This window comes from Urocitellus parryii, chromosome 7 (assembly GCF_045843805.1).
Source record: "Urocitellus parryii isolate mUroPar1 chromosome 7, mUroPar1.hap1, whole genome shotgun sequence".
Classification (NCBI taxonomy): Eukaryota; Metazoa; Chordata; class Mammalia; order Rodentia; family Sciuridae; genus Urocitellus; species Urocitellus parryii.
The window spans coordinates 143,328,549-143,346,084 of NC_135537.1; the positions used below are offsets into that span (position 1 = coordinate 143,328,549).

Genomic DNA, 17,536 nt, shown 5'->3' on the forward strand with positions numbered 1-17,536 from the left:
AGTGGAAGAGCACTTGCCTAGCATGTGTGAGGCACTGGGTTCAATCCTCAACACCATGTTTAAATAAATAAAATAAAGGTCCATCAACAATGAAAAAAATATTAAAAAAAAAAAGAAAAAGAAAAAGCTATGTAGAGGGTAAGAAAATTATGGTTCTAGGGCTGGGGATGTGGCTCAAGCGGTAGCGCGCTCGCCTGGCATGCGTGCGACCCGGGTTCGATCCTCAGCACCACATACAAACAAAGATGTTGTGTCCGCCGAAAACTAAAAAATAAATAAATAAATATTAAAAAAAAAAAAAAAGAAAATTATGGTTCCACAGCTGAAGGACATTGCCAGAATGTTTTTCCATTTGAAACTACCCTGGATTTACTTGAGTTCTTTGAGACCATCTGACTTTCTTGACCAAAAGAAAAACAGAGATATTGAATACTGCCTCAAAATCCTCAAAATTCCATAAATAAGTGTTAATCCCTTGGGAGAAAGAGTCAAGAAAGAGTCTGAAGTGAAAAATATTTTTTAATATTTATTTTTTAGTTGTAGTTGGACAAAATACCTTTTTTTTTTTTTAATTTTTATGTGGTGCTGAGGATTGAACCCAGGGCCTCTCAAGTGCTAGGCAATCACTGTACCACTGAGCCACAACCCCAGCCCATGAAAAATATTTCTGCAGTATTTAAAAAAAAAAAAATTCAAGTGTCAAATGCTACAACAAACATGTTATGTGCCTCAAAGGACTTTTTCTAAAATGAAAACATTTCTTAGTTTTCAGGGTAATGGGTGCACAACCCTGACCTGTGCTGACCTGTTTCTGGGTTTGTTTCCAAATGCAAAGCCTCTGGGAAAAGACAGCCTGTGTTCCTGCTGAAAAGAATTTTCTCAAAGGCACTGTTAAGGTCAGTGAAAAATAAACACTTCCCATTGAAGAAAAGAGAAAACTATTATTAGCATGTAAAGATAACAGTAGTGCCACATTCTAAGTGGGACAAAAGCGATTAACTTTTAGTTCCAAGCTTATGAGCTATCTAGACTTTTTATCTTATGCCACTCATAGCGCTCACTCTGTGAAAGAGTTTAGTCTCCTTCAGAGGCTTCTTTATCCCAACTGTCCTTTAAATGCTGGCATCCCTTAATGTTCTACCCTCTGACACTTATTTTTCTCATGATATGATGATTTTACTTATTCCCACAGATTCAGATTTGATCTGTATGCACACTGACATCTCCACCATGATTTCTCTCCTAAGCATTTTACCCACATTTTCATGTTAAGTACCTCAAATTCACTTCAAACCAAATGCCTAGGGGCTGGGGTTGTGGCTCACTGGTAGAGCGCTCGCCTAGCATGTGCAAAGCCCTGAGTTCGATCCTGAGCACCACATAAAAATAAATGAACAAAATAAAGGTATTGTGTACAACTAAAAAAAAAAAAAAATGCCTAAATACTCACTAAGACCCTCCCCTCACCCTTTAGCACCACCACTCACCCAATCATCCAAAACTAGGTTGGCGTTCCCCTTTTCCTCTCTATCTATATCTCGATAATCACCAAAAATCAATAGCTGCTGATTGATAATCTCAGTTCTATCTCAAAACCAAACCAAAACAAAAACCTCTTTAAAAGCAGCCATGTCTCATCTTCACTTTACAATCTTTCCATTTTTCTCTGGACAACTGTTTCTTTTTTTTTTTTCTTTTTTCTTTTTTTTTTTGAGAGAGAGAGAGAGAGAGGGAGGGAGAATTTTAATATTTATTTTTTAGTTATCTGCAGACACAACATCTTTGTTTGTATGTGGTGCTGAGGATCTAACCCAGGCCGCTCGCATGCCAGGCGAGCACGCTACCGCTTGAGCCACATCCCCAGCCCTGGACAACTGTAACTTTCTAATCAGTCTTTTCTACCTCCAGTCTCACCACCTATGATCCAATCTCCAGACTGTAGACAGTGTTATCTAAAAAAATACTTCAATAAATCCTTGAATATGCCGTTCACTCCACTCCAGACATTACTTCCACTTGGAATCATGGTTACCCTCTGTTTTCCCTTGTCTACTTGATGACTTTCTTCCAGCCTCTGGGGAACTCCTCCTGCAAAAATCTACCCTCTACTTTTCCAGAGAGACTGAAGCACTTCCTCTTCCATGTTCCAGTAAGTTCTTCCATCTCTCTAGGCATGTATATCTCTCCCACTGGGCTGTGAACCTCAAAGAACATTTAATGTACCTTACAAAGAGCTGGGCAGGGTGGCACACACCTGTAATCCCATTGAGTCAGGAAGCTGAGGTAGAAGTCTCACAAGTTAAAGGCTAAGCTTCAGCAACTTAGTGAGACCTTCTCTCAAAATAAAAATTAAAAAAGAACTGGGGCTGAAGGTTCAATCCCTAGTTTTTTTAAAAAAAGAAAAGAAACGAAACACTTGATAAAGACCTATGTTGAAGGCAGGGAAGTCAACATGAAGGAAAGAAGACAAGAAGACAAGATCTGGGCATGACTTAAAAACACTGGCTGAAGACAGAAATATAACATCAATTTCATGAGTCAATATCAATCATATTTAAACTTAAATTAGCCCTTTTAATTTAGATTTAAATTCTCTGATCCTTGAAAAATATTTGAACAGATTCAAAATTACCTTAAAATTGTGTTAAAAATGAAACAGATATTATTTCTATAGAACTATTTGAGACAAATCATTCACTCCTTCTTGTTTTAAATACCTCAATTACACGAACCCTGGAATGCCTACAGTATATCTTAATCCTATATTATAAGCTGTCAAGGTAGAAACATCCCAAGCACCACACAGATGACAAGAAGCCTTCTGGTATCCTAAGAAATCAGCCAAACATCAATCTCGATGAACCATATTTAATAGGCTTCCTGGACTCTCACCTTCTCGAACTAAGTCCTCTGCAGTGTTAACTCCATGTTCGATGAGCTTCTGGCAGTCATCTAGTGGTTTAATGGTTTCCTGTTCAATGGTGTCTACCTCTTGCAAAAGGGTCACCAATCGTTCATCGAGTAGCTTCCCAAGAGTTCCCTTTAAATCATTAAAATGCTGTTTGAGGACATCCCTTGTCTGTGATGCACTGTCTTTGATCTGAAAAAGAAACAACTTAAAAACTCAAAATCTGAATTTCTAGAAAAAGTTTAATTATATAAAGTTACCATATAACTATCATCTTCTATTCTTTAAAATTTTTAGTTAAAAATATATATGCTTAAAGTAGAAAGTGTAATGTTCTAATATACATAATGTAGTCAACTAATATTACAATTAAGCTAATTAATATATCCATATTGTCACATGGTTACCTTTTTGTATGTAGTGAGAACACTCAAGGTATCTCTTAGCAATTTTCAAATGTATAATACAGTATCATTAACTATAATCCCCATCCTGTACATTAGATCTGTAGAAACTATCATATATAATTGAAATTTTGTACCCTTTGACCAAATATCTTACTATCCCTTTCTACCCCATCCCTGGTAACCATTCTGTTTTAGGCATTTGGGTTTTTTGATTACCACATAAGTGAAATCATGTAGTATTTTTTTAAACATACCTGGCTTTTTTCACTCAACAACATTTTCTTCTTTTAAAAGGCTGAATAATATTCTATCATACACACACACACACACACACACTTTCCATTATTCCTAAATTAAACATAATTCATTTGTGCAAACTTGCAGAATTGCATAAAATTGAGTCACACCAGAAAGAATTCAATTTCTTGGTTCGATTATTCACAAACTATGTCAATTTGGTTAAGTTAATTAAGTACTCCATGCCTCAAATTTCTTATTTGTCAAATGAATATGAACAACAGTAACTTCATGGAGTTGCTATGAAGATTAAAATAATCTATGTATTGCATTTCATAAAATAGCTAGCACATTGTCGTTCTCAATAAATAAATGTTAGGAATTATTATTTATCCAATGTAGTTTTGGGGAACAGCACACTTCAGTAAAAAAATTAATAACTAGGAGATTAAAATTCAACTTAATAGAAGCAACAAAATAGTATGTTAGGAGGTCGTAACATACATATACAAATCACCTCATGAATAAAATGTACTTGCTATGCTAAAAGAAAACTAAGATTTATAGTCCACAGGACTATAAATTATAGTCCAAAGTAGCCTAATTGGGACAATGACTTAATCCTTCTTGAGTTATGAGAGGTTTATAGACTCTCTTCCCAGAAAAAATGAATAATCTATGCCCTAAAAAAATATTCAATTTAAGTTTACAAATTCTTCAGACCCAAATCATGGCTTGCCAGAGTGGTAATTATAAAATTTTCTTTGCATGTAGGCTGCTTCTTATAATTCAAATTGCAGGGTTCCATCTCAAACCAGAAGCTTAGAGGAAGAGCTACAGGAGTGTATAGATGGAGTTCTCATTTTTCACAAGCATACCTGAGATTCTGCTGGACACACTTTAAGAAACACTGCCCTAAGTCCACAAGGCTGAGATTTAGAACCCCAGTTTGAAAAGATATGACAGAAAATTTGTTACATCTCATGCATATTTTGAAAACAAACAGGTTGGCCAGGCATGGTGCACACACCAATAATCCAGGCTATTCAGGAGGTTGATGCAGGAGGATTGCAAGTTCAAAGCCAACCTCATACTTTAGTGAGGCTCTAAGCAACTTAGCAAGACCCTGTCTCAAAATGAAAAATAAAGGGGCTGGAGTTGTGGCTCAGTGGTAGAGCACTTGCCTCGCAAGTGTGAGGTACTAGTTTGATCCTAGCACCACATAAAAACAAATAAAGGCATTGAGTCTATACACAATTAAAAAAAATGAAAAATAAAAGGGCTGACGATAAGGCTCAGTGGTTAAGTGCCCCTGGGGTCAATCCTCAGTATTAAAAAAAAAAAAAAAAGGCTGGGAGTATATCTCAGTGGTAACGCACCCCTTGGTTTAACCCCTAGTACTGAAACAAACCAAACCGTTTTTATTTTTAATTTTTTAATTTGTTCTAATTAGTTACACATGAAGCAGAATGCATTTCGTTTCACTGTACACAAATGGAGCACAACTTTTCATTTCTTTGGTTGTACACGATGTAGAGTCGCATCATTTGTGCAATCATACATGTACCTAGGGTAATTATGTCCTTCTCATACTATCATCTTTACTACCTCTCCCATCCTTCCCCTTTGCCCAATTCAAAGTTCCTCTATTCTTCACATACCCCCTCCCCCCATATGGATCAGCATCCACTTATCAGAGAGAACATTTGGCCTTTGGTTTGGGGATATTGGCTTACTTCGCTTAGCATGATATTCTCTAAGTCCATCCATTTACCTGCAAATGCCATAATTTTATACTCTTTTAATGCTGAGTAATATTCCATTGTGTGTGTGCACAGGTATATCATAGTTTCTTTATCCATTCATCTATTGAAGGGCATCTGGGTTGGTTCTACAATTTAGTTATTGTGAATTGGGCTGCTATAAACATTGATGTGACTGCATCACTATAGTGTGCTGATTTAAAGTCCTTTGGGTGTAGACCAAGGAGTGGGATAGTTGGGTCAAATGGTGGTTCCATTCCAAGTTTTCTGAGTAATTGCCATACTGCTTTCCAGAGTGGTTACACCAATTTGCAGTGCCACCAGCAAAGTAAGAGTGAGGTATTGTTTTGTTTTTAAAGAAATACAATTCAGATAACACACAATCCATTTTTTCTCCTTAGAGCAATTCTAACTCAGTTAAATTAAAACAAACACATAAGCTGAGATGTGGCTCAATGGTAGAATGCTTGCCTAGTATATACAGGTGCCTGAGTTCTACCCCCAGCACTGCAAATATAATAAATAAATAAGGAAATATATAATCTTCTTTGCAAATATTATTATACCAGTCTCATATAATATTGTGTTTACTACCCCCTAACCCTTTTGCTAATTTTTTCCTAGCAAGAGTTTGAAATATAGGCTGGGGTTGTGACTTAGTGGTGGAGTACTCGCCCCGGGTGTGTGGGACCCTGGGTTCAATCTTCAGCGCCACATAAAGATAAATAAGTGAGGGTGTTGTGTCTATCTACGTGTGTTCTATCTACAACTAATATATATATATATATATATATATATTAATATATATATTATATATATTAATATATATTAATTTTTAGTTGTAGATGGACACAATACCTTTATTTTATTTACTTTTATGTGGTGCTGAGGATTGAATCCAGTACCTCACACATGCCAGGCAAGCATTCTACCACTGAGCCACACCTCCAGCCCCCCAAAATATATTTTTTTAATATTTATTTTTTAGAAGTAGTTGGACATGGGCTGGGGATGTGGCTCAAGCGGTAGCGCGCTCGCCTGGCATGCGTGTGACCCGGGTTCAATCCTCAACACCACATACCAACAAAGATGTTGTGTCTGCCGAGAACTAAAAAATAAATATTAAAAATTCTCTCTCTCTCTCTCTCTCTCTTAAAAAAAATTCTAAAAAAAAAAAAAGAAGTAGTTGGACAAAATATCTTTATTTTATTTATTTATTTTTATGTGTGCTGAGGATTGAACCCAGGGCCTCGCACGTGCTAGACGAGCACTCAACTGCTGAGCCACAATCCCAACCCCCTAAAAAATATTTTTTAAAAAAGAGTTTGAAATACAAGAAAAATCTACCAAGAAACAACATATCAGAATATGGATAAAGGATAATATTTCAACAGTTAATAGAGAAATTTAGAAAGCTTTCTCTACACTTTCTTAATAGCAAACATAAAAAGCAGATCTCTACACTTTCTTAATAGCAAACATAAAAAGCAGAAGACACAAGTAATCTGTGTGACTTGGGGGGCTGAGGCGACAGGATCACAAGTTTGATGCCAACCTCAGATATTTAGAAAGACCCTGTATCAAAATAATATGTAAAAAGGGCTGGGGATGCCAGGAGTCATGGTGCAGGCCTGTAATCCCAGCAGCTTGGGAAGCTGAGGCAGGAGGATCACAAGTTCAAAGTCAGCCTCAGTAACTTAGGGCGGACCTAAGCAACTTAATGAGACCCTACATCTAAATAAAATATAAAAAAAGGGCTGGGTATGTGGCTCAGTTGGTTGTTAAGTGGCCCTGAGTTCAATCCCTGGTATCAAAAGGGGGGGCGGGTCTGGGGTTGTGGCTCAGTGGTAGAGCGCTTGCCTAGCACGTGTGAGGCACTGGGTTTGATCCTCAGCACCACATGGAAATAAATAAATAAAATAAGAATATTGTGTCCAACAACAACTAAAAAAATATATATATATTAAAAAAAAAAAAAGTTCCAGGGACATGGCTCAGTGATAAGGTACCAATGAGTTCAATCCCTGGTACCAAAAATGAAAAGAAAAGAAAAATAAAAAAAAAAACAGAAGAGAATATTGTTTTCAAGTGATTTCACAACATGTAAAAACAAAAGATTCCCATGCCCAAGAACTGAAACACAGAAAGAAGGAGTAGTTTCATGTGCTGGGCAGATCATGCAAATAATTGTTTTCTCCTTTTGACATTAATATAATTATATTTGTATAGTAACTAAAAGAAATTCTTATATCAAAAATAAATATAGAAATCCTAATCTAAGTTTAATTGTTAACTACAGAACTATGAAACAAACCCAAGTACAATATATATATATATAAAAGAAAGAAAAAAAGGCCATAAACCCAAAATGTATTTGTTTTGGTACATTGTTCAACTCTGGGATCCTTGAGAATCAGGCCTCAATCTACATAGCATGTGACAAATAAATGTTGAATAAGAATGAAGTCAATTATGGGTGTTTTAAGAAACATTTTGAAAGAACCAGGGAGAAAGAAGGCTTTGTGATTTTGATATATCATCTGGAATATTATTAGAAATGCAAGATCTCAGGTTCTATTCAGAAGTACCGAATCAGAACCTGTGTTTTGAACAAGGCCCCATGTGATTTGTATCCACAGTGCAGATGGCAGAAAAAATGAAGGCAGCATGTCAGAACACTATAGAACATTTCAAAAGCCCACCACCAAGAGGAAACACTGCAGTTGAGCACTCTACCAAGGTTCTATTTCACTCTCTAACGGATACAGCACACACAGGAAGTGCACTGGTTAGGTAAAGTCAATTTCCTCTTTAGAAAGAATTCAAAAGCTCCTTCAGCAGTTGCATACCCTGACTATGTTTTGTTTTTGTTTCAGAACCTCAGAAAAAAAAAAAAAAGGGGGAAGTAAGTGAACACAAACAGCGCAAACAGCGAGAGAACTATGAAAGGAAGAATCCATTTCTAAACTCACCTCTTGTGCTCTGATTGTAAATTTGGTCCCTTGCCATTTCAAACTTGATACTACTACTTTGGGATCTATCTCTTCTCCCAGAAATTTTCATTTAATCAAGTTCATTTTCTTAGCTGTATGAAACTAATTTAAAAATGGGAATTTCACTGCTTAATAAATTTCCTCCTGTTTGACATGGTATCAATCAATGGTCTACTATGTTCACAGTTAACTCTTTAAATCTTCACAACTCTGAGAGATGAGTCTGCATTGTTTACAACTGAACTCTATAGGGCCCCCCAAACAGTCTGACTCCCAAGAACCATTCTCTTTCTACTACACCAAGTTGTTTGGTACTTACAGACCTTGTTTTAAAGAGTTCTCAGGAAAAACTGTAAATTATATATTGGCTACAAACACTTCTTCCTACAACATGTATTTTTTTGCCCCTACATAAAGCATTGTATGGCAACCATCAGCCCGAAATGCTACCACATCATTTAGGGCAAAAACAATTCTCACAGCTTGTAACAAGGTAGATTTAAGAAGAAAACAAACAAAAGAAAAGTCAAGGTCTAAAAGGGAAACTATAACACATTGTATATATTGATTAAACATAACCTGAACTCATTTACCACTAAAACCTCTAGTGTAACAAACCCATTAAACATATTTACAAAGTTTCTACTTAAGCCGACTCTAGTTTCAAAGTAACTGTTTTACAGTTTTAGCAGGATGATAAACACACAAAAAAATGCCATTCATCAATACTAGCTAACCAAAGGCCTAGAAAATACAATGATCCAAAACAAAATAATTGACATATTTTCCTTCAGAGTTTATAAACAAAGTCATAAAATCTATGGAGAAAGTGATTTAAAGACCTCTAGTCTTAAGCAGCAATATACAATTGCTATGTCAATATAACATTATATTTCACCAAATAAGTTTTAATGGTTTGTAATGTGAAATCTATGCTATCATCTCTAAAACATGAATGTGCATGACTTTATAGAAGAAAGAACATTTTTCAGGTTTAATCTAAGAACGTATTTCCTCAATTGCTCGACCAATAAAAAACTAAAACCTGGGTAAAATTAACACTCTTTCTTTAGAAACCATTAGCTGCCAGATGAGGTGGTGTACACCTATAATTCCAGCAACTTGGCAGGAGGATCACAAGTTCAAAGTTAGTGAGGACTTAAGCAACTTAGCAAGGCCCTGTCTCAAAATAAAAAATAAAAGAGCTGTACAAAAAAAAAAAAAAAAAAAAAAAAAAAAGATGAAGTAAAGGGCTTGGGTAGAGGATCAGTGGTAGAATATACACTTAGCATGTGTGAGGCCTTGAGTTCTTCCCAGAACCAAAAAGGGAAAAAAGGAAAAGGGTGGGGGGAGATATAACATAGTCAACTGAAATCGAAGAATCTAACCAAAATACTTGTCTCTTTCAGTTCATATGAAATGCACAACATTAATTATCTGTCTTTGCACTGACAAAGATATTATTCATTAATAACAACAGCAACCATAACAAAGCAGCAGGTATCATTTGCTGAGCACCTGGTGTGCCAGGAACTTACATGGTTTCACTTAAACCCTATCACAGCCCGGTGTGGTGGTGCAGGCCTATTATCCCAGTGACTTGGGAGGCTGAGGCGGTAGGATCGAGAGTTCAAAGCCAGCCTCAGCAATTTAGCAAGGCCCTAAGCAACTCAGCAAGACCCTATCTCTAAATAAGATATTTAAAAGGGCTGCGGATGTGGCTCAGTGGTTAAGTGCCCCCTGGTTCAATTCCCAATATTAAAAATAAATAAACAAACCAACTCTATTTAGAAATCACCTATGGATGAGTAACATGGGAGTCAGCCTAACGTACCTTCTCCTATCACTAAGTCAATGAAGTGGCAGAGAATTTGAAGAATTTGAATTTGACTCAAATATTAACTCCTAAGCCTGTTATGTTTACTCTTAAGGCTTATATATATTAACTTTTTTTTTTAACCCCAGTATTGGGGACTGAATTCAGGAGGAACTTAACCATTAAGCTACAACCCCAGTCCTTTTTGGGACAAGTTGCTGAGGGTCTCACTAAGTTGTCTGGGCTGGCCTTGGACTTGTTTTTTTTTTTTTTTTTTTTTTTTTTTTTTTTTAATATTTATTTTTTAGTTCTCGGCGGACACAACATGTTTGTTGGTATGTGGTGCTGAGGATCGAACCCGGGCCGCACGCATGCCAGGCGAGCGCGCTACCGCTTGAGCCACATCCCCAGCCCTGGCCTTGGACTTGTGATTCTCCTACTTCAGCCCCCTGGGTCCCTGGGATTAGAGGTATGTACCACCAAATCTAGTTTATAGTTATGTTTTTGAAAATTCTTATTTGAAAACTCTCAACAGAAAAAGTATAGTATATGATTTAGTGATCTGTTATATTAGTGGCCCCCAATGAACCAGGAAACACAACTCCCAGTGCTACTCAGAGCCTCCTGTAGTCCTCTGTCCTAGAATCTGGGCTGGCCTATGACTAACAACATAGTCACATGTGCACAGCAATAGAGTGAAACTGATGAGTGACAGTTCCAGGCCTCAGTCTTAAGAACACCTGGCAACTTCTACTCTTGTGGTTTCAAAGTAGTATGGTTTGAAAAGTAGCATGGCTATCCTTATAGAGAGGACAAGTGGAGGGCGGAGGGGGTAAAGGAGAAAGAGAGAAGAAGGGGAAAAGAGGAAGGAAGGAGAAAGGGAAAGGAAGATATGGGAGAGGAGGAGAAAAAGAGAGTGGTGCTGAGGCCCAGCATTCCAACTGAGTCCTGCTCCAAACACAAGTAAACATTCTGTCTTGGACATTCCAGCCTCAGTTGCCATCTGACTGCAACCACAAGAGTGTTGCCAAGAAAACTCAGTTCCAGTCACCCTCCAGAACTGTAAGCAAATAAAATGATTGTTTTTTAACCTGTTAAGCTTTGGCACAGTTTATTATACAACAAGATAACCAAACTATATGATAAAACAAATGTTTAATTCTTAATTAACTTTATTAATAAATAGGGTATATATGACCCTGTTTGTCACAGAGAAAGCTGTAGACAATCTAAAAAAGGATGACTGCAAAATCAAACCCACAAAATTATTATTTTTTTTAAGATAGAGAGAAGAGAGAAAAGAGAGAGAATTTTTTAATATTTATTTTTCAGTTTTTGGTAGACAACAACATCTTATTTTATTTTATGTTTTTATGTGGTGCTGAGGATGGAACCCAGCGCCCCGCGCATGCCAGGCAAGTGCGCTACCACTTGAGCCACATCCCTAGCCCAAACCCACAAAATTCTTGAAGGCATTCATTCAACCAATTTTTGAGGTCTAGTACATGCCAGGAATTGGGATACTAAAGATAAATAAGGCATGGTCCTGATCTCAAAAATCTCTCATTCTGAGTAAGGAGGACAGACAACTGTATGTACAAGTATAATAAGCATTAAAAGTGGAACAACCACAAACTGCCACCAGAGTTCAAAAATGGCATTCTGCTAGAATAGAAGAGACTATAAGCTTAAAGAATAAGCTGCCAGTTGAAGTAGGAATTGTCACTTTGAAAACAATACATAGTGGATTTATTATTATGGCTATTAGTAATTAAGAACGTCTCACATTGTAAGCATCGTGCTTAACATTTTAAATATGTTTCTCATTTCAGTTCTCAAATTGGTCAGCTACAGTAGGCACTATCTTGATCCTCATTTTACAATTAAGGAACCTGAAAATCAGGAAAATTATATTTCACTGGATCTTGAAGCTAACTTGTCCCTGTTAAGTAAATGCAAGTATAAGTGATTCGCTGATAGCTCTCAATAATAAAAGACTACCCTACATTTGTTTGGCTTTTTATTTTTATTTTTTAATATTTTTTTAATTGTCAATGGATCTTTATTTTTTTATTTTTATTTTTATTTTTAAAGAGAGAGTGAGAGAGGGAGAGAGAGAAAGAGAGAGAGAGAATTTTAATATTTATTTTTTAGTTATTGGCAGACACAACATCTTTGTTTGTATGTGGTGCTGAGAATCGAACCCGGGCCGCACGCATGCCAGGCGAGCGCGCTACCGCTTGAGCCACATCCCCAGCCCCTGGATCTTTATTTTATTTGTTCATTTATATGTAGTACTGAGACTTGAACCCAGTGCCTCACACATGCTAGGTGAGCGCTATCCACTGAGCCACAACCCCAGCCCCCACACCCTGTTTAACATTTTTTAGTTGTAAATGGACATAATACCTTTTTATTATTTATTTATTTATTTAATTTCTAAAATACCTTTACTTTACTTATTTTTATGTGGTGCTGAGGATTGAACCCAGTGCCTCATATATGCAAGGCAAGCACTCTACCACTGAGTCACAACCCCAGCTCCTCTTGTTTGGATTTTTGAATGACAAAATCAATCATATTTCCTGGGTTTATAGTAATAAGAGTAGTTCTTCTCTATGAAAATTATTAAATAGCACATGAGATATTTATGTGGCCCCTCCCTCCTACCCCCACCTAAGTTTAAATTATTTAGTTTTGCTTGCAGAGCTTTGCTTTCAGTATTTTTGGGTACCTAAGTAAATACTTTCAGCCTACTACCAACAAATGCTCCACAAAAATCTACATAATACACTTCACTCACCTCTGCATTAAAAATTATGCTGCAGGTAAAAAAGTTTTCTTGATAAATGCTTACAATGCTAGCCAAAAAAAAAAAAAGATACAAAACTGCATGTATAGAAGAAGTCTCTCAACTTTGTAGGGCAGGTGTAGGATACACCAAAATGTTTACCACAGCTGTCAGCAAATAGTAGAATTAGAGATTATTTTTAAAGGATTTCATTTGTTCTTGGTTTTCCCTAGATCTAGATTTAAATTTTTCTTACAATAGTACAACAGGGACATTTTAAAGTGCTACTGCTGTAACAAATTATATTCAAGCAGATTTTTGTACTGTTTTGAAAATGGGTAACAGAGGGGAAGTGAGAGATAAAAGGAGCAATAATAGCTTTTTTTCTTTGCTGAGCTACTAAGACTTCCTGTCTTGGTTTTCTGAAATAACTTATTTTTTTCTTTACTGGGTTCTATATATGTCCCAGTCTTTAGTACACTGTGTCTTCAAATCCTGTGGGAACTGTGATCTATAAAGCATGTAGTATTATACATCAGGAATATCAAGAATACCAGTCAAGTGGGTGTGGTGGTGCAAATCTGTAATCCCAGGACTTGGGAAGCTGAGGTAGGACAGTTGCAAATTCAAGGTCAGCCTGGATAATTTAGCAAGACCCTGTCTTAAAATAAGAATTAGGCATGTAGCTTAATGGTAGAATGCTTGTCTAGCATGGGCAATTACCCTAGGTTCAATCCCTAGTACCATAAAATAAAAAAAATTTAAAAAAACCCAGAAAGCCGTTTAAATGTATTTTTTTTTTAAATATTTATTTATTTATTTATTTTAGTTCTCGGCAGACACAACATCTTTGTTTGTATGTGGTGCTGAGGATCGAACCCGGGCCGCACGCATGCCAGGCGAGCGCGCTACCACTTGAGCCACATCCCCAGCCCTTAAATGTAAATTTTTAATAACAAATAAAACTTATATTTTATTTTTTGGAAATGGAGATTGAACTCAAGGGTGCTCTAATATTGAGCTACATCCCTAGTTCTTTTCTTTTTTAATCTTGGATCTCAATAAGTTGTTTAGAGTCTCCTTGCTAAATTGTTGAGGCTGGCCTCAAACTTGTGATCATCCTGCCTCAGCCTCCCAAGTAAATGAGATTATAAAGTGTGTACCATCACACCTGGCCCAAATAAAAAATTTAAGAAATAATAGCAGCAAAATCTTCAAAAGGTCATCAGAAATTAATTGTTTTAAAAAATGAAGCAGGGGGGCTGGGGTTGTGGTTCAGTGGTAAAGCACTCACCTAGCATGTGCAAGGACCTGGGTTCCATCCTCAGCACCACATATAAATAAAGGTATGGTGTGCAACTACAACTAAAAAAAAAATAAATATTTTTTTAAAATGAAGCAGGTAAGAAGGGGTGGCACACACCTATAATCCTAGGAGCTCAGGAGACAGAGGCAGGAGAACTGAGAGTTCAAAGCCAGCCTCAGCAACTTAGTGAGGCCTTAAGTAACTCAGCAAGATCCCATTTCTAAATAAAATATAAAAAAGGTACTGCAAGGCAATCCCCCTTCAATAACAGAGAAAGACGGCGATTCTGGATTTGCAAAGTTTAAGAGCCCCTGGTTCAATCCTTGGTACCAAACAAACAAAAACAAACAAACAAACCAAAAAAAAAAAAAAAGAAAAGAAAATGCTGTGGAAACCTTATTCATCAAATGGCCATGTTACACGTTAGACAGTTTTGACTTGAGTTTGTCAGTTATTCCCTTGTATATCTCTGCACAATTATCTAACAAACAAATGTGCAGTAATTCAAACAACATTTTAACCTTGAAGATAACCACAGCAATTTATGAAAACACAGTTTAAGCAACAGAAAGCTGAAGCGATAATGATGTACTCTAAGACAGTGTGCCTTTTCTTTAATGTGCACGCATATCATGCCTGGGAACCTGCCAAAGTGCAGACTCTGATTCAGTGGGTCTGGGGTGGAGCCTGAGGTTTTCAATTCTTCACAAATAATAATCCTCCTGCATCAACATACCAACTTGCAGGAATTACAGAGTGCACCACCACACAATTGAATTCTTCATAAGTGATAACACTCCTGAAGATTATGAATCACACTTGTAGCAAAGATCTAAGGGACACCACTGGCCAGAGCTGGGCAGGGCTCTCAAACAGCATCTCAATTATGTACCAGGATCTAATCATTTTCTCTGAGGGACAGACACTTCATTCTGTCAGTGCCAGGAAAGACAAAACAAAAAACAACAAAAAAATCACACTATTAAAAGACACATGAAGGCCAGTAGATTCATTTTATAAACAATTAACTGTACCTGAACTAAAATATTAGCATTTCTCACCATAGGCACCTCTGGTACTGCAAGGCAATCCCCCTTCAATAACAGAGAAAGATGGCAATTCTGGATTTGCAAAGTTTAAGGACCAGGCCTCAGATTGTAACAATATCCTCAAAGTACCTCACTGTGTGAGGCCTGAACAGACAGTTGTATCCCTTGATTAGTTTATCTCTACTTAGAATAAGCAGAAAAGTTAATGCTGTTGAAATATGGCAAGTGATAACAAAAAAAAAAAAAAAAGGAAATAAAATCCAAAAATGAATACACAGGAATTTAGTTTTTCTTATTTGTTGTATTTTTAGGGATGATAACCTAATGATCAGCCACCAAAGATAAGAATAAATCCATGAGGACAGTAATCTTTTCTCTGACCACAGAATATAGTATACAGAAGTACCTCTAATGCCCAATAAATATTTACTGAGTAAATGAATAAATGAACATTTTAGGAGAGTGAGAGTTAATTTCTATGGTATTTACATCTTAGAACCAAAGATTCCAAGGAGCTATAAAGAATTCTTCTTAATGATTTCAACCTCAGGATAAGGTGGCTGTAAACAACCAACATCTCTCTTGCCTTTAACTTATTCAAACAATAAAAGCTACAGACAACCCTTGCATTCCTACACAGAACTTCCTTTTCTCTGAAAACAGAGAGGAAGGCCTAAACTTAACCACAGAGGAGAAACTGCTACATGTTGACAGGTTTTTGATTTTTTTTTTTTTTTTTTTGTACCAAGGATTGAACCCAGGGGCACTAAACCACTAAGCCACATCCCCAGCTCTTTTAATTTTTTTTTTTTTTTTTTTTTTGAGACAGGGTCTCACTAAGTTACTTAGGGCTTTGCTAAATTGCTGAGGCTGGTCTTGAATTCACAATCCTCCTGCCTCAACCTACCAACTTGCAGAGATTATACACCTGGCACATGATTTCTTAACATGAGACAAATTTCACAAGATATTTTTAAAGGGTAAGAAACAGAAGTAAAGATAAAAGATATGACAAGAGTTCTGGGAAAGGTTAAACAAATCTTAAAAAGAGTCACCATGTGTTAGAGGGTAGGGTTGGGGTAGGGTTGTGGCTCAGTGGTAGAGCGTTTGCCTCTGATGTGTGAGGCACTGAGTTCGATCCTCAGCACCATACAAAAATAAATAAATAAAGGTATTTAAAAAAAAAAGAGTTGGGCTGGGGATGTGGCTCAAGCGGTAGCCAAAAACTAAAAAATAAATATTAAAAAAATTCTCTCTCTTTAAAAAAAAAAAATTAACTTCTTTAAAAAAATAATTAATTAATTAAAAAAAGAGTTACCATGTGATCCAGTAATTTGTTAATATAATCTAAAAAAAGTAAAAACATAGCTGGCTGCCATGATGCCTGCCTGTAATCCTAGCTACTAGGTAGGAAGACTGAGGTAGGAGGACCCCAAGTTCAAGGCAAGACTGGGAAATTTAGTGAGGCCCCTTCTCAAAATTAAAAATGAAAAGGCTGGGATATAGAGTGCTCTGGGTTCAATCCCCAGTACTACACACATACCCCCTCCCCCCAAAAAAGAAGAAAACGGTAAAAACATGGCCGGGATGGTGGTGCAAGCCTGTAACCCCAATTACTAGAAAAAGTGAGGCAGGATTGCAAGTTTCAGACCAGCCAGACAGCATCTCAACTTAGCCAAATTCTGTCTCAAAATTAAAATAAAAAAGAGCAGGGCCCAGCATGGTGTCTGGCTGGAGGCTAAGGCAGGAAGATCACAAGGTCAAAGCCAGCTTCATCAAATTAGCAAGGCCCTAAGCAACTTAGCAAGACCTTGTCTCAATAAACAAATAAGTAAATAAATAATGAATGAATGAATGAATGATAATCAAGAATGAATACATATTGTACATAATGTATGATTCTATTTATATGAAATGCCCAGAACAGGCAAATCCATAGAAACAGAAAATAGTTTAGTTGACAGGCGCTGGTAAGAATAACTAGGGATATGGAATTTTTCCAGGGGGTGGGGGTGGTGATTCTGGAATTAATCAATAAGTAATAATTTTGTAAATACACTAAAAGCCACTGAATTGAATGCTTTAAAACACGAATTTTATGGTATATAAATTATATCTCAATTGGAAAATATCAGGGACTGGAGGCATATCAGTGTAAAGTGCTTGCCTAGCTTGCACAAGGCTCTGGGTTTGATCCCTGGTATCACCCCCCCCCCCCCCCCCCCCCCCCCCCGCACCCAACATCATTTGCCAAAAGTAAATAAAA

The 17,536-nt window shown here is 36.8% G+C and overlaps 1 protein-coding gene across 1 annotated transcript in view; it reads right to left on the reverse strand.

Annotated features, from left to right (window-relative positions):
• Positions 1–17,536, reverse strand: part of Crlf3 (cytokine receptor like factor 3) — a 41,859-nt gene that overhangs the window by 22,084 nt on the left and 2,239 nt on the right. The window contains exon 2 of the mRNA XM_077800603.1: positions 2,893–3,100. Within this exon, the coding sequence (XP_077656729.1) occupies positions 2,893–3,100 (208 nt within the window). The remainder of the gene's footprint in view (positions 1–2,892; positions 3,101–17,536) is intronic.